Here is a 20,494-nt window from a genome sequence, read left to right as displayed (position 1 = left end):
TCCAATTTGAGACCAAATTAATAATTAAGCTTAATTACAATTTATATATTCATGTTAAAATAATTTTTTACCATTTATACATCAAATCACTCCTTAAATACTCATGTTATTTCATTTTTTACATTTTTCACTTGTAATTTTTTACACTTGAAATTTTCTATACATGTAAAAAAAAAATAATTTGAATAGTTAGATGGAGTAATTTAATCTATAAATATAATAAAAATTATTTTAACATGTATATATAAGTTGTAATTAAGCTTAATTACTAATTTGGTATCAAATTAGAGAGGATAAAATTGAATTATTTTAAAAAATTGGGGGACTAAATTGAATCAAAATTGTAAATAGAGGGACTAAATTGAAAACAACCAATGTTAGCTTGACACGTGGCAGAATCGTGACCTGTCACGTGGCAATACATTTTTTAAACAAAAAAATCTCAAATTGACATGTGGCACAATCGTGACCTGCCACGTGGCAGTACATTTTTTTAAATAAAAAATCTCAAATTGACATGTGTCACAATCATAAGGTGACACGTGGCAGTTTAATTTTTTTTTTAAAAAATTTAAAAAAATTTTAAAAAATTTTAAAAAAATTTTAAAAAGATTTTAAAAAAAAAATTAAAAATTGAAAATTCCACAAAATGACACATGGCATGTACGGAGACGGTGTTAAAGTTGACTTAGCGGCAGGGACCAAATTGAACCTTTTAAAGAATTAGAGGACCAAATTGAACCAAAAAATAATAAGGGGACCAAAATGAACCAACTTAACAAATTAGGGGACCAAAATGATAATTAAGCCAAAAATATTTTAATAGATAAAATTAAATGATTATCATTTTTCCCTTGAAAATAAATGTGATATAAAATGACATTTTAAAAGTGATAGTAACTTAAAAATAGTGAGACTAGATTATTATAATATTAAGAGGTTTTAATATAAATAGTTTTGTTATAAATGAACTTCGTTATTTTAAAACACACTATCTATCTATAAATTATTTTTTAGAGTTCCCTGACTTCTTTCTTGGAGTTTTCATCTTCTGTTCATTTGTTTGGAGATCGGAGACCGCTAGGGTGATCCTCTTCCTTTTTGTTTGATTAGTTTATTCAATCATGTAAGTTGAATTTTTGCTAGTTTTCCTGTGGGTCTTCTCTGTTCTGGCTCGCATGTGACTCTCCTTTGGTTGCATTTGAGGTTTAAACCCTCCTTATGAGTCTCTTTTGGTAAGTGATCATAATGGCAGGTCCTGATCATTTTTGTGTCATTCCTAGATATAAATAAAGCATCGTGGGGACCTAAGGTGTTTTGATGTTCTTAGAGTTGTTTGAGTCTGCTTAATTGTTTTGCCAGGTGAGGGGAATAATTCGTCTTGGTTTTTAATAAATATGTGTTGCATGTTGTAAATCGATCCATGAAATGGGTTGAATTGTTGTGGTGTGTGATTATGAACCTTAGGTACCAAGATTAGGGTGGAAATGTGCTATTTTTGCTCAAGCAAGAGGAATCCCACTTAGGTGACAATAGCCTAGAATTCCACTTTACTCTTTGTTCGAGTTGTCCTTCAAGCGACAACTCGCTCAAGCGATAGGCTTCTTGCTCAGACGATAAAGCCATTACTTATTTTGCTTTTGTAAAATTTTAGCTCAAGTGAAAATTTTGTTGCTAAAGTGAGAGCGTTTGTCGCACAGATGATAATGCTCTAGAGTTTATTCTAGTTTCTGTATAAAATGTCTCTCAGGCGATATGATCTCGCCCAAGTGAAACCCTGGCTGTTGTAATTTTTTATTTTCCAACGTGATTGAATATGATATTATTATAATATGAGGTATGACTTATGTATGATTGATGCTGGTATACTAAGACTTGACTTGATATGTAATTGTATAATATGAAAATGTGATTATACATGATTGTGAAAGTATTGTTGTGAAATTGTGATGATAATGTGTTTGTTAATATATACGAGCATTGTATGTGTTTGACGTAATTCCATGAGTCTTATGAGAAGATTTTATGGTGGTGTTATTTTAGTGTATGCATTCTAGTAATCATTCATACTCAAATAGAGTATAATGAGTCATGTGGTGAGAGTATGGAAAGGCCTAGTCTATGACAGGATAATGACCTTAGATAATGATGGATTAACGTTGTGTGTGGTACGGTGAAACTTATTGACAATGGCTCTGCAAAGCAATAGAGACCACCACATGTGCAAGTCTTCAGTGATTATGATTCCAAATGCATGTAACTGGATAATTGAGTTTAGTGTCAATTGTCTTTATGCAATTATGTGAATTATTGTAATTTGTCCATGCATGACTTATTATTTTTATGTTTTAAATGGTCTTAACGTAATCTTTTGTATATTAGCTTATTCTTGCACTTTGTGGTCTTGTGTTATTTTTCTCTTCTGCGATGATTACCATTTTGGTGGGAGCATATGAATATGCAGATTTAGTGACACCTCTGAACGATGAGAAATTCGTAGTTAGAGTTGTGAGATTGTAGCAGATGTATGAGTGATTGTATATTTTTTATGAAAAATAATATTTTATTACATTGAGAAATTAATTAAGAAGTTATAAATAGTAAGTATGGATTATAGATGATATAAAAGTTGAATTACGACAATTAAAAATGTCGTAGTATAATTCAAATAATGGTAGTTCAAACTGACGCTTTTCACATTGATTTTGTTTCCCACTAATTAAATTATGACGGTTTTAGCCGCCTTATTTTACATCCCAAAATTGTCATTTTATACATTGCAAAATATGGTAGTGTGCGTGACAATTAAATTAAAATCGCCACATTTTGCTTTGTGGCAACACGAAATACGAAGGTTTCTGAAACCACTACAAACATAAATTACAACGGTCAAAACCGTCATATTATACAAAAATAACCACCACAATTTACATGATTTTTTTTTAGTGAAATATTTTTATTGTCTATACTCTTAAAGGACTGTATTAATATATTTTTTATTTTGTTAATCTACCTTTGAATATTATTATGAAATATCTTATTTTATTAGTTTTTTATCATTAAAATGGAATGTTACAATATAAATTTAAAGGTAAATACTATTATTATTATTATTATTATTATTTTTTAATTTTTTTTACATGAGATCCGAGTATGTAAAGAGTGAATCAATTATGTGGTTACGATGAGAGAGGGAGAATCGATTCGGTTCAAATATTTGAATTTTTTTAAAAGAGAGCATCATTTCTCTCATTCTTATAATTCATTTCCAACCCTAATCTTCATCACTTTTCTCCTTCAAAACCTTCTTCCATAAACCATTGGCACTCCTCCATCACTTATCTCACCAACAACAGGTTCACCAATTGCAAGCTCATAGATACATTAAAATTAGAGGATCAAATAAATAATGTTATCTACTTGATGTGGTTTTTCTTTTATCTTCTCACTTTTGTGGGTAATCCTAAGAATAGTTACTCGCAAATCCACTTATTCAAACAACATTGTTAGAAGTGGGCTTTAAGCCTAACTTAACCTGGCTCTGATATCATGTTAGAAGTGGATTGCCTAACTCAATCCCACAAAACCAGCTTGTAAGATGAGGTTTGCACCTCACTTATATATTATGAATTAACCTTATCTCTAGTTGATGTGAGACTTCCAACAAACATTGACACTAATCTTCCATCCAAATATAGCACGAGTGTTGAAACATTATTGCAAATACCTCCACATATGATAAGAAGACTTTCAAAATCCATTGAGATATAGAGACCAAGACTTTCAAATACATAAACCAAACCCAAAGTCCAAGACTTTCAAATTTGTGAAGTGATCGTGAACAAAAAAAGTTTCAAATACCAAGATTAACCAGGAAAAAAATAGTTCACAAGAACCATTGTAAAAACAATTTTAATTTGTCAAAAATATTTTTTAAATGAATATATATATATTATGTCCATAAATTTAAAAAATTAAGTATCCAGTAAGAAAGTATTGGAGTTGGAAAATAATTTAGATTCTGCTACTATAAAAGAATGGCAGAATGAACTGCAAATTTTTTAAAATCACATAATCACTTAAAAACTTCCGTGAATTATTATTACATGATTTGATCTTTGTAAGTCATAATAATATCGTATAGTCAATATTTATATCTCAATTTAGTAAAAATATATTAGTTTTTTCATTTGTTTATTTCTGCAACCTGTAATGAGTCAGTTAGTCATTTATTTCTGCACCCTGTAATCTCGATCTGTATCCACGTGAGGTGGGATGATAAAATGATCAATTTGTCTTTGTTTTTTTCCTTTTCCCTATGCACTCATTTCTTTCATTCTTCCTTGAATTTTGTTTCTGGCACAAGTTGGATGAAGGGGTTAGTTTCCGTAACTATTTTTGTGTATATATTCATTTTGAAAAATGATTTTTTATTATTAAATTTTAACAACTTTCTCTTATAATTTTAGGTGTCATTTTTTAAGTGGGTTTTTATTTTTCATTTTTTTCATTCTCAATTTTCCAAAACCACTTAAAAGATGACACATAATGTTGTAAGAAAAAGTTGTCAAAATTTAGTAGTCAAAATATTATTTTCCATTCATTTTAAAAGATATTTGAATTTTTTATAATTTTAAATTTATTTTAAACTTTGTATACATTTTATATTATATAATTTAATTTTGTTTATTTTATAACGTGAAATTAGAAATTTGATTTTGTGTTTTTAAATGTTCAGTACAAAATATAAATTTATATGTATCGAATTACACATTTTAAAACATAAATTTATATTCTAAAATACAAATTTATATTTCATTAATAGAATAGATAATTACTTATGTTTAATGTTCTATATTTTACAATGCAAAACGCCTCTCAATTACATTGGGAATTGAAACTAAAAATTCCAAACTACAGAATGCAATTTAATTTTAAATGAGATTGTACATTCTATAATATCTTCAGATTGTATATTCTACAACTTAAAAAAATAAATAAAAAATAAAAGGTAAAATTGTAATTTTCAAATGTATTGGAATGATGAAAATATGAAAGTTCATGAAAGTGTTAGTTAGGAAATGGGCTTTGTCAACAAAAATGGGTCTATCTGAATCATTTCAGCATTTTCTTCCTGCACCCCACAAAAGTTGTAATTCCCAAACTATTTTTACTACAATTAAAATAAAAATCATTAAATATCATTATTCTTTATACTTTTCATAGTGGGTGTTGTCTCAACTAGCTATGCAAGGGGAGAGGAGACTCAAAGGTAAAATGGAATATTTGAATTTAGGGGGTGCGGGGACAAAAAATGGGGGTGCATGAAGAACAACCCATTTCAGCAATTTATAAACATCTCTACGGGGCCTTCTCCCTGCACCTCCAACAGTTCTTCTGTACTCCCAAAAAAGACCTTTATACCCTTATTTATCATTCGCGCGAGAGTGGGTGAAACTCGTTGGGACGCAGTAAATTTCATTTACTGCGTCACCAACCTCCTGCACCCCCAAAACTTCACTCTTAGTATTTTTCTCGCGTTTCGTTGTTCTCCATCTCAGTGCTTTTGCTCTCATTCTCTTCTCCGTGGTCCCTTAGAGTTTTTTGTCCTTCATTCATTCTGTGGTCCTTGTCCTTCATTCATTCGTTCATTGTGGTGGTGGTCCCCTCTGGTTTGTATCACTTTTATTTCTTTTTTCAAGGAATGATGTTTATTTTGTCCATATCTTTACTGGAAACGGATTATAGAATCCGTTTCATACACTGTGAAACGGATTCTGTAATCTGTTTCTTAAAAAAATTTGCAAATTTTTTTAGGAAACGGATTACAGAATCCGTTTCACAGTGTATGAGACGGATTCTGTAATCCGTTTCCTAAAAAAAAAATTTTTTTAAGAAACGGATTACAGAATCCGTTTCACAGTGTATGAAACGGATTCTGTAATCCATTTTCCATAAATATACAGACAAAGTGAAAAATGTGCGTGCACCACCTTGGATGAGAGATAAACAAGAAAATGTTGTAAACATAACAATTCTCTATATTACGAGTTAAGGATTAATAATATATCTATTAGTATATTACAGTGCTCATACCATTAGCAGTGCCACAAATGGAAGATCGGGAATCTATTGTAGCAGTGATGGTGGAATGCTTGGGAGTGAGGTTTTGGGAAGAAAAAGGATCTGTCAGTCCACAAGTTGAAAATGAAGTCATAGCATCCTGCAATTACAGACGAATATGGTTAAGCTAGCTGAATTTTCATACATCATTTTAGTCACTAAAACTATCTTTTTCCCTTTTTTTATCACTTTGTCCTTGCAGAGTTTTTTTTTTATTCCTTTTCTTCTTTACATGCAAAACAGCAATGGAGCACATGCACTAAAAATAAGCCACAGGAAATAACAAAGCAATATTCCAACAACTCACAAGCTTCAAAACCGGGTCCACTGAGATAGAGGCAATAATATCAAAGCTTTATAAAAAAGATCTTTGTACTTGTGCTTTTGAAGAAAATTATGACGCCATTCTATTAATAAAAAGAAGAAAGTGTTTAATAAAAAAAATTAAAAAAAAATCAAACGGATTTCACAATCCGTTTTAAAATAAAAAATAAAAAAAGGAAACGGATTAAAAAAAAAAAAAGCCAAACGGATTTCACAATCCGTTTTTCAAAAAAAATAAATAAAAAAAGGAAACGAATTACACAATCCGTTTTCCAAAAAAAAAAATAGCCAAACGGATTTCACAATCCGTTTTTGAAAAAAATAAAATAAAAAAAAGGAAACGGATTACACAATCCGTTTCAAAAAAAAAAAAAAGTCAAACGGATTTCACAATCCGTTTGTGAAAAAAAAAAGGAAACGGATTCCACAATCCGTTTCCAAACAAAAATAAATAAAAAACCCAAACGGATTCCACAATCCGTTTTGTAAAAAAAATAATAAAAAAAAAATAGGGGAAACGGATTCCACAATCCGTTTCCTAAAGCAAAGAAAAAAAAAACTCGAAAACCATCTCTCAAATACACAGACATCAACACAACACACCTTCCAAACTATTTCCGAAGCAGGTTCAAGACAAAACAGCGAAGATGTACACATTCAAACCTACAACTAAAATCAAAATACACACGTACCGTGAAAAATGGAGAAGCGGCGGGAAGAGATGAAACGCGGTTGCCTGGGGAGAAGAATGGTGTGTGGAGAAGAGAAAAGGATGGCGTCGGGAGAAGAGGGAGAAGAGGGAGAAGGTGGGTGCTGTGTTGTGTGTGTGGGAGAAGAGGGAGAAGTGGGATAAGGGGGATAGTGTGTGGAGGATGGAGGCCCTGTACCTTAAAAAAGCTTAAGGTCAAAGATTCCAAGGGCAGGGGGTGCAGAGAGTGCAGGGAATCTGCTTTTGGGGGTGCAGTGCGGTGAGGCACGGGGATATTTGGAGTGCACTGCAATAAAAAAAATAGTAACTCATTTTTTAACCATGGCCAAAGATAAAATTAAAATAAATTTTGGGAGTACAGGAAAAATCATTGGAGGTGCAGGGAGAAACCCCCATCTCTATTCAACTGGTCAAGACGACAGAAAGAACATTTATTTTGAAATCCATTCAAAACTGTTCCACCTATTACCTTTAAAACAATATTATTGAAAAAATAAAAATAAAACTCTACATTTATAATCCCTTCATGCCCACAAGTTTTAACCTTTTCTTCTACTCTTATCTTGATTCTTTCTTCAACCTGTATCAAACATATCCAACAATTCACTGGAAAATAATTATGGTTGAATACATTTATTATAAGGAATTGATTTGAAGAAGATTTTTTTTTTCTTAAAAAGGTATTTTCAGGTCAATTGGAGAAATAATAGACTTGAATATATATATATATATATATATATATATATATATATATATATATATATATATATTGATTTGACAGAATTGTTGAATTTTGATGGTTCTTTTTTTAGTAGCAGATGAAAATTGTTTTTAAAAGTATTTTTTACAATACAAATGCCTTTGTTAGACGGATTAGTTGACAACATAAAAATGGGTTATTTCTTAAAAAGTATTAATAATTTTAAAACTATTTATTAATTTTTAATAACAATTATAAAAATAAAGAAAACTTCATTAAATATATTTATTTAAAAGAAAATCAAATATTAGGTATACAAATGAATTAATAAATTATTAAACAATCTTCACAAATTCACTCATACCTCATTCATCTCATATTATACTTTCTTTTCCAAAACTACTTTTCTACGTGTCGTCATAAATTACTAAATCAACTATTCATAGTCCTAACAAATCATCCTAAAACAATTCTCACAAGCATCTATACATTTCACACAAATTATGAATGTCTTAGGAAATTTAAAATACTTCACTTCTTTCTATATATATTCTCTACATTTTAAAATGACTATTTTTATTTTATTTTATCTGATATTAATATAATATTAATTATTCTTTTCCTATTCTTTTATAAGTAAATTTCATCAGCATTTTTTATTTATAACGAATAAAAAATTACATTTACTGAGAGGGTAAAAGTAATTTTGTAAAATTATTTCAGTAGGTAATATATTCATTATTACTCTTATAGAAATCAATTCCATTTATTTATTTTTTATAAGAAATGATTGAAAATAAGTTTATCCGTGACTTTAAAGAAAGAATAAAGTATCGCAAGCTTTGTCACTGTATTAATATTCAGGTAGCTAGTGCCATTACTAGTACTATGGACAATGACCTATATATGTCGAATAATTCATCTAACACCATCCTAATTTGAGCTTAAGGATTAATTTAGGTTTACGAAATTGATTTATGGAAAACATTGATTGCATATGCAATAGATGTAAAATATTTACATATAAATTTTAAAAGATATAGTTTAATTCATATTAATTTGACAGATTCTTTCTTTAGTTACAAGATTCTTTATATTTATATGAAATTTCATATTGTAATTTAAGGATATGGTGATGGTGGAACCTGGAAGTGTAGGAACTATTATTTGCTGCATACAGTGTTTGAGTGGCAATGCAAATGCAAATTCCGGTGGGAGGGAGAGTGCCCACATGGTTTTCTCGCCGGAGATTACTGGAAGAGAAGCTCTGCTACCTCCACAAGTGCACCAACCTCAACCATGTCAACCAAATCCTTGCCCAAATTCTCAAAGCCAATCTCCACCGTGACCTCTTCGTCGCTCCCAAACTCATCGCCGCCTTCTCCCTCTGCCGCCACCTCACTGCCGCCGTCAACGTCTTCAACCAGCTCCCCCACCCCAACGTCCACCTCTACAACTGCATCATCAGAGCTCACGCCAACAACCACTCACACCCCTCTCTACCCTTCAACGCTTTCCTCCAAATGCAGAAAAGCGGTCTCTTCCCTGATAACTTCACCTACCCTTCTCTCCTTAAGGCTTGTATCGACTCTTCCTCGCTCCCCTTGGTCCGAATGATTCATGCCCATGTTGAAAAATTCGGTCTTTACGGGGATATTTTCGTGCCCAATTCACTCATTGATTCGTACTCCAGGTGCGGGAGTTCCGGGCTTGATGCGGCCATGAGCTTGTTTTTGGCCATGGAGGAAAGGGATGTGGTCACTTGGAACTCCATGATTGGTGGGTTGGTCCGATGTGGGGAATTGGAGTGTGCGTGCAAGCTGTTTGATGAAATGCCTGAAAGGGATATGGTTAGTTGGAACATAATGTTGGATGGGTACACCAAGGCGGGGGAGATGGAGAAGGCGTTTGAGCTGTTTGAGAGAATGCCTGAGAGGAATGTTGTTTCATGGTCGACTATGGTTTGTGGGTATAGTAAGGCTGGTGACATGGACATGGCGAGGGTGCTGTTTGATAGGTGTCCGGGGAAGAATGTGGTGCTTTGGACGACGATAATAGCGGGGTATGCAGAGAAGGGGAATGCGAGGGAGGCGACGGAGTTATATGGGAAAATGGAGGAGGCTGGGTTGAGGCCTGATGATGGGTTTTTGTTCAGTATTTTGGCGGCCTGTGCTGAATCTGGAATGCTTGAGTTAGGGAGGAGAATTCACACGTCTGTGAAGAAGTGGAGGTTTAGATGTAGCAGTAAGGTGTTGAATGCGTTTATTGATATGTACGCCAAGTGTGGTTGTTTGGATGCTGCGTCTGAAGTCTTTACTGGAATGATGGCGAAGAGAGATGTGGTGTCTTGGAATTCCATGATCCAGGGGTTTGCCATGCACGGACATGGCAAGAAAGCGCTTGAGCTTTTCTCTAGGATGGTAGACGAAGGTTTTGAGCCAGATAGATGTACATTTATTGGCCTCTTGTGTGCTTGCACCCATGCAGGACTTGTTGACGAAGGGCGCAAATGCTTTTACTCAATGGAGAAAGTGTACGGGATTGTTCCTGAAATTGAGCATTATGGTTGCATGGTGGACCTTCTTGGACGTGGGGGACACCTAGAAGAAGCTTTCACGCTTCTGCGCAGCATGCCTATGAAACCAAATGCCATTATATTGGGTACTCTTTTGAATGCTTGTCGGATGCATAATGATGTAGATCTTGCAAGAGCGGTGTGTGAACAACTGTTTAAGTTGGAGCCATCAGATGCTGGGAATTACTCCCTTCTGTCAAATATTTATGCTCAAGCAGGAGATTGGATGAATGTGGCCAATGTAAGGTTACAAATGAAGAACACAGGAAGGCAAAAGCCTTCAGGGGCTAGTTTCATAGAGGTAGAGCAAGAAGTGCACGAATTTACTGTATTTGATCAGTCACACCCTAAATCTGATGATATATATCGGATGATTGATAGATTGGTTGAGGACCTCCAGCAGGTTGGATTTGTTCCAATGACACACCAATAGAGGCTAATGAAATCATTGGTTGCATTAGTATGCACAGCACAGCTGATTTGATGCTTCAAGAAATGTACATGATTATTTAGCTGCGCTCAGGACATTGCTTGTTTGCCAAAAACGAGTATACAAATCGTGTTATTGGTTGCAACCACTGGTTCTGTTAGGTGCAACTTCTCGAGCCATTGAATTTGGGTCTATTTTAAGGTTTTCATGTACTGTTCATTGTGTTCGAGCCAACCGGGAAAGATACTATGAAGTTCTTAGATCAGATGTAAAGACCCAGGGAGAGAAAAAAAGCACAAGACCAAAATCCATGGTTACAAGACTTTCCTAAAAATTTCATTATGTCAATAGTGACATTTACACTAAGGATAACTAAGTTTTTGCAGATTATATTTATAATCCTAAGCACATTAGAAGCCCAGCCACTTAGCATAAGCAGTGTAGCACACCACCTTAGTCCAGACTGCTTCATCAGAGGTACTAATTAAAGAAGTTCATATAATGGAAGACTGTATAAATTGTGTAAAATCACTTCTTTCTCCTATCCTATGTTGGTATTTACAGGACCAATCATGAGTGTAATATTTTACAAGAATTGGTGAACTCTTGCATATAACAAGATCAGCAGAAGAATCTACAAACATGATCTAGAAACTCGTTAAAAAAGATATCATACTTGGTTTCTCCTACCATTTCACATCCAGTGTAAGAGGTTCTTGAGGAAGAAAAACGGGTCTCAACTTTGTATATGACATATTCGACATCAAATTGGCCCACGAAACCGAAACAGATCCAGTAAAAGGTTTTACCTTCGTGATTAAAAGAGGCTTGAGCCTGTTTTCCTCAACTCTGGCCAGTATCTCAAACAAAAACCTTTCAAAACTAGGCTTTGTTCTCCAATCAGGAATCGTACGATTAAGAGTGACATTATTCCTTATGTCTCTTTCTAATTCTATGTGGAACCTTACAACAGCTGATGCTTTAATATTTGCTTTGAGAAGGCCAAAAAGCTGACCTTGAAGTATCTTACGACCAAGAAGACTCTTCAAAACTTTCTCCAACATACTTAATTTCAAACTTAAGGAATCAATTGGACATGCTCGCTTTTTAAACATACGACCATGGTAACATTTTTCTGGAAGCAGCTCAATAACATCCTCTGAAATCAATGTAGTTTCTATGTGTGCATAGGGATTTCGAGCTCTATAAGCAACCAAAGATGCAGACCCTGATATGCGAATAGGAATCAGAGCCATGCAAGTTGAATGCAGAAAGGGCCAAATGTCACTCTTCCCTCCACTACACTTGGCACTTCCATTCATTGGTAGATCGATATCAGAAGAGTAAAAAAGAGAGATTTCTTGAGCTCCTTTAACTTCTACTGTAATACCCTCACCAACAAGGATTTGTTTCAAACCAGGGGAAATTTGGAGTTTTTAAACGTCCTCCCATTGCTGGCAAGCCTTTCAAACATGACACTGCATGAAAATATGAGTTAAGGCATGTTAATAGGTTGAATGCTCAGATAAGAACTCCAAAGTATTGAAGTCTATAAGGATGGGAGAGGCCGAAACTCAACCTTTGCGAGATTCGAATGACAGAATTCCCAATTTCATCGATGTTTAAAAATCTTAATCCTAATTTAACTTAACTATTATTTGAAAATAAAAATTCTCCTTTTATGTTACTGTACTCTGTTCCTCGTCATAGTTCCACCACTAGTCAACTTTATCATATCACTGTTCAGTTAACGTCGTCTAGTCCAACTTAACATAAATGACACATTTGAGACATTTTAACAGAAAAAGGATCAAATTGAGACTTTTAGAAATAAGGGTACTAAATTGAGATTTTGCCTACAAAATGGGGAGCAAAGTCATGAGATTTTTTTATTTTTATCCCTGTTAATTTCTCTTGATGGCCAAATGATCTCATGAAGACACTCTGAACAGTTAGTAGCTTGAAACCCCTTTCTTTTTCTTCAGTAAACGTTATTCCATACACTGGTTGCTGATCCTACTAAGTAGACTTTTGATTCTGAATTATTTTTCTTTGGGTAGTGGTATGTTTGGGCTAGCTTATTTCTAGCTTTTTGTTTTCTTTTCAGGAAAAAGCTGTGCCAAATAAAAAGGAGTTTCATCGTAATTTTGACGAATCCTCAGAAAGTGTCAGCTTAATTTATTAAAAAAATGTGAAGGTTCTTGTGAATTTCAATTTGGGTTTGCCAAATATATACACTTAATTGAGTCATGGCTTCGAGATTCAAAAGATCATGTTAAAAAAAAAAAGTTTAGTACTGTTAATTTATTAGATACTAATATGTTTTAAATAATCATCTATATTAGGTGATATAAACAAAATTAATCAACCTAGCTAGCTCTTTATTTTAATTTCATGTTGGGCCAGTAGGTGGGTAGACTCTGCACATGTTATGTGAGGGTCTGAAAGCAGGAATAATTTTGGTAATGAGTGAGATATAATGTAGTAGTATAGTATGTGGGATCTTGAAGTTTCATCTTGCTATATTAGTTAAATCCAATTTAAAGTATACCAACCCTTCTATTAAGAAAGCCTCATGAATAAATGCAAGCATAATTTTCTATAATCATCTTATCATGCAACTGAATTGTTATGAAAGATAATGTTTTGAATGATAAATCATGTTGGCTATTGCATAATATAAGTTGATTTTGATAGATTTTAAATTATAAAATATGTAGAATGTATTCATATTTGTCTTACCATAATGTATAATGTATTTATACCATTTTATAAATGATGTAATTTTGATCAGATAATTATATCTTTTATTATTTAAAAATAACGATATAATTTCTTAACTTCAAAAGTAATAATATAATTTCTTCACTCCCTTTCTTATAAAATCATTTGTGTTATATGCTTTAAAATTATGTTATTTTAATAAAGATGCGGATATACTCACATAATAATATTTTGCATAACACAGTCTTATATTAACACAATTTCTATATATATCTTAATTTTGCTTACATAAATTATGTTGAGTTTGATCTGACAGGCATATCATCTAACTTTGATAGAATTCAATTCAAGTTTGAATAAATACTTTTATTGAAATATCGTAAGTGAATAAAAATTTGGTCTTAAAACGTTTGATCAACGCCTAGTCAAATGATAAACTTTCTCATCATCATCATCAGCATTAATGTTGTCAAATTGATCCATTCCGTGGTCTCGGGTACTTAACTATGATAAGGGATAAATTTCAGTCTAATCCAACACTAATATTCCACTCTTTTTAATGCTTTAATGCTACCTACGTCCTTCTCTTTTTATCTTTTGAATCCTACGTGTACTTCTCTATGACAGTTTCCAGCGTCCACAAGTTGTGAACATTTTCAAAGTTGAAAGTTGGTGTAGTAACAAGTTAGTGGCAAAGAGCATGACACATAGCCAAAAAAGGGTTGATCCATCCAAAACTCCCAAATAAAGTTCTGGGGAACCCTACGTGTTTGTCAAAGTCTATCCAATGGCCCATACTTCAGAGACACCCAACTTGGATTAGATGCCATTTTCAAAAATAAAAATAAAAAAGACGTAGATGCCGTACAAAAAAACTCTGTGGTGCACATTAAGCCTCGTTCTACATTTATACACATTCCACCAAATTCTCATCACTTCATTTCATTTCACTCTTATCTGTCCAAAAATGGAAGCATGTTTTCTCTCCCACAATTCCTTCGCCATATCCACAGATCAACTCATCCCCACTATCAGAAACGCCTCTCTATCACACTCCAAGCGATCTTCTCAACCTTTCCACTGCAGAAAAGTTAGAACCCCATTTCCCATATCATGTAAGTTCCTCACACTAACATCATGCTCTTAATACAATGTTTTTGATTTTAAAAGCTTGGAATCTGATGACAGGTTGCCACATGTCATCATCATCATCACCGTTGTATGACGATGAGAAGCCCAGGCTAAGCGGTGACTGGCGATCTTTCCGTGCAAAACTGGTGGCAGGAGAGCAATTGCAAAGGCCGGAGGAGGTTTCTAAGGTGAATGATCTGGACACTGTGGTGGATCATCCTCCACTCGTCACCATTGCCGATAAATGGGCCCACGTAATCCACGAGCCCGAAAAGGGGTGCTTGCTAATTGCCACCGAAAAGCTGGATGGGGTCCACATCTTCGAGCGGACGGTGATCCTTCTGCTGTCAACTGGGCCCATAGGGCCATCAGGGATCATCCTGAATAGACCGTCCCTGATGTCCATCAAGGAGACGAGATCAACGGCGTTGGATGTGGAGGGGACGTTTTCCAACAGTCCCTTGTTCTTTGGGGGACCCTTGGAAGAAGGGCTGTTTCTATTGAGTCCAAAAGAGGGTGAGGGTGGTGATGACGGGGTGGCGAAGAGTGGGGTGTTTGAGGAAGTGATGAAGGGGTTGTATTATGGGTCAAAAGAGAGTGTGGGTTGTGCTGCGGAAATGGTGAAGAGGAATGTGGTTGGGCTTGGGGAGTTTAGGTTCTTTGATGGCTACTGTGGCTGGGAGAGAGAGCAACTGAGAGATGAGATAAGGGCTGGTTATTGGACTGTGGCTGCCTGCAGCCCAAGTGTTGTTGGGCTTGGGAGAGTCGGAAGTGTTGGGCTTTGGGATGAAGTTCTCGGGCTTATGTCCAGAAGAAAGGTCATGTGAAATGTGACAGTTACTATCTGTCGGCGTTGTAAATTATAATTATTTTCCTAATTATATTCTCTTATGATATGATTAACTGTCCAAATTTTTGCTTTGTTGGAAGGGGAAATATATGTTCGGAAAAGCAATGAATCTCCATTAATGGACTTCAATGGAACCTAATCTAACTCAACTACCAAAAACAACCACTCAATTTACACAATTCCTAAATCTATTACCATCACCATAATAAACATCGTAAAAGGGCAAGTATTGCATATTCAAAAACAATTATTGAAGAAATGAAGAATAATCACACATAATCATAATAAATACGTATATATTGGAGGAACCACCGAAACCAGAGGAAAACAGTTCCGTGAGAAGAGAAGAGTGTGGTGTGGTTACTTACTTGTTGTGGTTGTTAATTTTCTCTACTCTGTGTTGAAGAAATGGAGGAAGAACGAAACGGTGGTCGTTTCGATGTTGTAATACTGGGGGCGTCGGGCTTCACAGGCAAATACGTTCTCCGAGAAGCCCTCAAATTCCTGAACACTCCATCCTCGCCGCTCAAGTCCATCGCCATAGCGGGCCGAAGCCCACGAAAGCTTTCCCAGGCCCTGGAATGGGCCTCCCGGCCCAATCCTCCACTCTCTCTCCCCATCCTCACCGCCGACACCGCCGACCCGTCCTCCCTCCGCGCCCTCTGCGCCCGCACGCGCCTCCTCCTCAACTGTGTCGGACCCTTCCGCCTCCACGGCGAGCCTGTCGTCGCTGCCTGCGCGGCCGCCGGCTGTGACTACCTTGACATCTCCGGCGAGCCCGAGTTCATGGAGCGCGTCGAGGCCACGCACCACGACCGCGCGAAGGAGAGCGGCGCGCTTGTGATCTCCGCTTGCGGCTTCGACTCCGTGCCCGCGGAGCTCGGCCTGATGTTCAACTCGAGGCAGTGGGTGGAGCCCGCGGCGCCGAACCGCGTGGAGGCTTACGTGGCGCTCGAATCGGAGAAGAGGATTGTGGGAAACTTTGCCACTTACGAATCCGCGGTTCTCGGCGTTGCCAATGCGCATAAGTTACAGCAACTCAGAAGGTCGCGGCCTAGAAAACCTAGGCCTCAGGTGACACTAACGCTTCTTGTTCTTTTTTTTTTCTTGACATTTTTGTTTTCTTGGATTCATAAATAACATAACCACAGAAGGTCATGGATGTGATGAAGCTGAAACTGAAACTAAAAACGAGGAATAGGAAAAGATCTGTAAAACTTTAGCAGTGATGAATGTGATATTAAAGAACTTGTATTTGAATTTTAATGTTTGGTTACTTCAAGACTTAAACTAGTTTATTTCCTTGATTTTATTGGTATACATGTATATTTTGCTTGAGATGTTTAACTTTTTATTGTTAATAATTATGAATATTTTATGGATTTTGACTTTTTTTTTTCAACTTTTCAGCATCTATAGTAATAATTATTGAATATGAAAACAAATTTAAAATAGTAGCCATCTTGCTGGATGCTATCTCACTACAGTGTTTTGGATTCACCTCCTGCCCTACCACTATCTGTGAATGACGGCTATGGAAATAACAGTTATAGGTATAGATTGTCAGAACAATAGAAGTTCATTTAGTTATTATTAGAAATCTGTTCGAAGGCTCTCTCCTAGAGTTGTACAAGGTATATATGAATGAGAATTTTGGACAGGTATTATATGTAAATGTTGTTTTCGATTATTGTTACCTGTGCAAATTCTTGTTAACGGAAAGTATCCTGTTGTGTAAAACTATGCTTCTTAGTTCTTACTTTCATAGTGGATGATATATTGTCTATTTTTTCCTAAGATCTATAATTACTTGAGGACACTATCACCCTTTTCCCTTCTTCTTTCTTGCTTATCTTTTTTAATTTAATCACTATGTCTTTGACTGAGATTAACTCAAGTTATTGTTTATAGTGTCCACTACTAACTCGTTATTGTTTAAGATTGTGAAGTTTATGAACTTATATTTTCATGGCTGTAGATCCCTGGACCTCCTCCTTCAAAAGGAGAAACTATAGAGAACCAGAAGAAAATTGGCCTTTGGGCAGTGAAGCTACCTTCAGCAGATTCAATAGTAGTTCGAAGAACTCTGTCACTTCTAACAGAAAACCCACATGGTCTCCCTGGGCTGAATGAGAGTGCTGAAATGGTTGAGAAAAGAGAAGCCTTCTGGCCAACTGTGAAACCAGCTCATTTTGGTGTGAAAATAGGCACAAAATCTTTGTTGGGCATTCTCCGAATCATCATGGTTGGAGTTTTCATTGGTCTTTTCGGAAGCACTAGTTTCGGAAGGTGGCTTCTTTTGAAATTTCCTGAAATATTCAGCCTTGGATGGTTCAGGAAGAAGGGCCCCTCCGAAGAGGAGGTGGAAAGTGCTTCCTTCAAGATGTGGTTTGTTGGACATGGTTTTAGTGATAGGACTATTGCTGTTCAGGGAAACACAAAACCTGACATGGAGATTGTAACAAGGGTAATGGGACCTGAAATTGGATATCTAACTACACCAATAATTCTCATTCAGTGTGCTCTCATTCTTCTCAGCCAACGCAAGAACCTTCCTAAAGGAGGAGTTTACCCTCCTGGGATTATCTTTGGTCCAACTGATCTTCAGGAAAAACTTCAAGAAAATGGAATATCCTTTGATGTCATCTCAAAAAGCAGTATTTCTTCTTGACTCTTGCTGTTTCATAGAAATGCATTCCTTAAAACTGAACTGTTATACCTACTCATTTACTTTTGTCTAGTGATAATTCAAACAATGGCATAATAACGTTAAGCAGAAGATAAAAACATATGTATCAAAAGATGTTTATATTTTACTTATTATGTGGTGCAATAGTGGCATAAGGGAATTCATGTTCCCTTTATTCGAATTTGAAATGCCATATTATTACTGTCATGGTTTACTTATTTGTAAAATTCCATCAGCGCCATGGTAGAGAAAGCACGACAGACAACTTCAAATCTAGAAAATCCAGAACTCTTGCCCAGAGTATCAAATTCTTTCTCAGTTCTTTCCCTTCCACCAGGAGTAATAAACATGATGTTATCAAGAATTGAAATCATTTTATGCTCATTTGTGGGTTCTGGATCTTCTGGCAGTATGAAATCCCCAACAATGACCTTTCCCTTTGGTGGCAAAGCTTTGTGACAATTGCTCAAAAGTTCTATGACTTTTTCATCGGACCAGTTATGGGTTATAGCCTGGAACAATGTTAGCCAAGTACAAACACAGAAAATAAAAACTGGTTAGTCTTCATCAGACATCTGATAGAAAAAGATCATTGAAGTTTAGGTAATATGTTTACTAACCTTAAGCATGATTGCGTCACCCTGTGGAACACCTTCAAACATATTCCCCCCAACATGCTCAACCCCTAAATGAACTAGCCGTTATAGTTACAGTAAAAGGTGATTAATCAATTTCTTGCCCAGAAATAAATATTTTTATTGATTGATTACCTGGAATGGGTGGTGAGTTTTCAATTACATGTGGGAGGTCAAAATTAATTCCCTTAATTAAAGGGTATTTGGAGATGATCATTTTGAGACACTGTCCAGTTCCACCTCCTACATCAACCAAAGTTGATATGCCCTCGTATCCTGTGTATACTTCAAGTATTTTTTTCATGTGGGTGGTGCAAATGTCATGCATTGCTGTGTTAAATACGTGGTTTATTTCAGGATATTTCCCAAAGTATTCGAACTTGGACATTCCATGAACCTTCTTGAATAGGTCAATCTCAGGATCAATAACCACTTCCTTAAAATTCAGCCTATATTACGACAAAGTCAGCATTTCTAAATCATATTTCTTCTTATTTTAATATGAAAATGTTGCAAAAGCTTTTAGGTCACTCCAATGATAAGATTCAGGCTTACATTACGAGTGTTAAATCAACTCATCACAATGATCTTTTAAACCAGAGCATTTTCCATAGCACGCATTCAGAGAATTCAGGATGAGTCTCACTAATTAATCTCACATTTACACAATCCACTCTAATAATGTAATGTCTAAGAACGTAAGTTTTATTTATTTTTATCAATAGACAATTTGTTTTTACCTTAAAATATAATTATTTTCAATCAGGAAGTTAATTTTTCATTCTTGAAATCATCTCTAAGAGTTGCCTGTAGTATTCTTAAAACTAAAAATACATTTTTATTCAATTTTTTTACCATTAGAACAATTAATGTGGTAAATTCTTACAAGAATTATTGCTTATATATGCATTGGTTTTCAAAAACTGAGATAATAGTAAAGATTAATTTAGTTTTTAAAGGTTAGACTGTTTGACAGAAAACTTATTGATATTGTTTGGTTATTTTATACTTATCTGATATTTTAATAAATTTGTGCTGTTCAATTTATACAAATATATCTTGCAAATGGTGATATTAAGACGCATGAAAACACTTACCACACTCCGGATAATGCAGGGTGACACAGAAACGAAGTGAAAGAAGCGAGGTAACCATCACCATTTTCATCACGCACGAAGTATTTACCCGATGCTGACACCCCATAAACTCTCACGCTGCCACCATCTCCGTCGCTGCGAGAAGAAACAGTGAGAAGAGAGTAGCTAGCAAGCAATCGCAGCAAACGCTCCAGTCGATTGGTCAAATCACGGTGGTGTTGTTGCTGTGTTGGTATTAATAACTTAGAAGAGATTTCAGAAGGTGACATGAACCCATCACTCTCCGCTGAACCTTCCTTCGCAATTATGTCAAACACGTTGAGCTCAATTGCAGCGTTTAGAGCCGCCGGAAACACCACGTTGGAACCCAGCACCATGGCACGGAGGGTGGCTTCAGTGTCGGTTTTTTCCACCACAACATGGTTCTCTTTCTCTGAAAAACACGATCCCATGTTAATCTTGGTTAATGTATGTTCTGTTTTCTATGTTTTGGTTTCCTTATCTACG

General features: G+C 35.2%; 5 protein-coding genes across 5 annotated transcripts; 3 read left to right on the top strand and 2 right to left on the bottom strand.

Moving 5' to 3' along the window:
* Window positions 1-8,909: 8,909 nt before the first annotated feature.
* LOC114184816 (pentatricopeptide repeat-containing protein At3g29230) lies at window positions 8,910-10,891 on the top strand. Its single transcript, XM_028072127.1, has one exon. The coding sequence runs from the start codon at window positions 9,050-9,052 to the stop codon at window positions 10,862-10,864; it is 1,815 nt and encodes a 604-aa protein (XP_027927928.1). The 5' UTR covers window positions 8,910-9,049; the 3' UTR covers window positions 10,865-10,891.
* A 484-nt stretch (window positions 10,892-11,375) lies between these two features.
* Window positions 11,376-16,022, bottom strand: LOC114184822. Its single transcript, XM_028072135.1, has 2 exons — window positions 15,935-16,022; window positions 11,376-12,339 (listed from the first exon to the last, which is right to left on the bottom strand). Exon 2 carries the CDS (start codon window positions 12,181-12,183, stop codon window positions 11,548-11,550), a length of 636 nt encoding a protein of 211 aa, XP_027927936.1. The 5' UTR covers window positions 12,184-12,339; window positions 15,935-16,022; the 3' UTR covers window positions 11,376-11,547.
* LOC114184820 (UPF0301 protein BF2109) lies at window positions 14,452-15,619 on the top strand. The gene is made up of 2 exons (XM_028072133.1): window positions 14,452-14,700; window positions 14,774-15,619. The coding sequence occupies exons 1-2, from the start codon at window positions 14,553-14,555 to the stop codon at window positions 15,541-15,543; spliced, it is 918 nt and encodes a 305-aa protein (XP_027927934.1). The 5' UTR covers window positions 14,452-14,552; the 3' UTR covers window positions 15,544-15,619.
* Window positions 15,703-18,462, top strand: LOC114184817 (probable mitochondrial saccharopine dehydrogenase-like oxidoreductase At5g39410). The gene is made up of 2 exons (XM_028072129.1): window positions 15,703-16,640; window positions 17,545-18,462. The coding sequence occupies exons 1-2, from the start codon at window positions 15,975-15,977 to the stop codon at window positions 18,235-18,237; spliced, it is 1,359 nt and encodes a 452-aa protein (XP_027927930.1). The 5' UTR covers window positions 15,703-15,974; the 3' UTR covers window positions 18,238-18,462.
* On the bottom strand, window positions 18,430-20,460 carry LOC114184819 (isoliquiritigenin 2'-O-methyltransferase-like). Its single transcript, XM_028072132.1, has 4 exons — window positions 19,988-20,460; window positions 19,026-19,339; window positions 18,876-18,940; window positions 18,430-18,767 (listed from the first exon to the last, which is right to left on the bottom strand). Exons 1-4 carry the CDS (start codon window positions 20,437-20,439, stop codon window positions 18,471-18,473), a joined length of 1,128 nt encoding a protein of 375 aa, XP_027927933.1. The 5' UTR covers window positions 20,440-20,460; the 3' UTR covers window positions 18,430-18,470.
* Between the last annotated feature and the right edge of the window lie 34 nt (window positions 20,461-20,494).

This window comes from Vigna unguiculata, chromosome 5 (genome assembly GCF_004118075.2).
Source record: "Vigna unguiculata cultivar IT97K-499-35 chromosome 5, ASM411807v1, whole genome shotgun sequence".
Taxonomy (NCBI): domain Eukaryota; kingdom Viridiplantae; phylum Streptophyta; class Magnoliopsida; order Fabales; family Fabaceae; genus Vigna; species Vigna unguiculata.
This window is presented reverse-complemented; position numbering and strand designations above follow the sequence as displayed.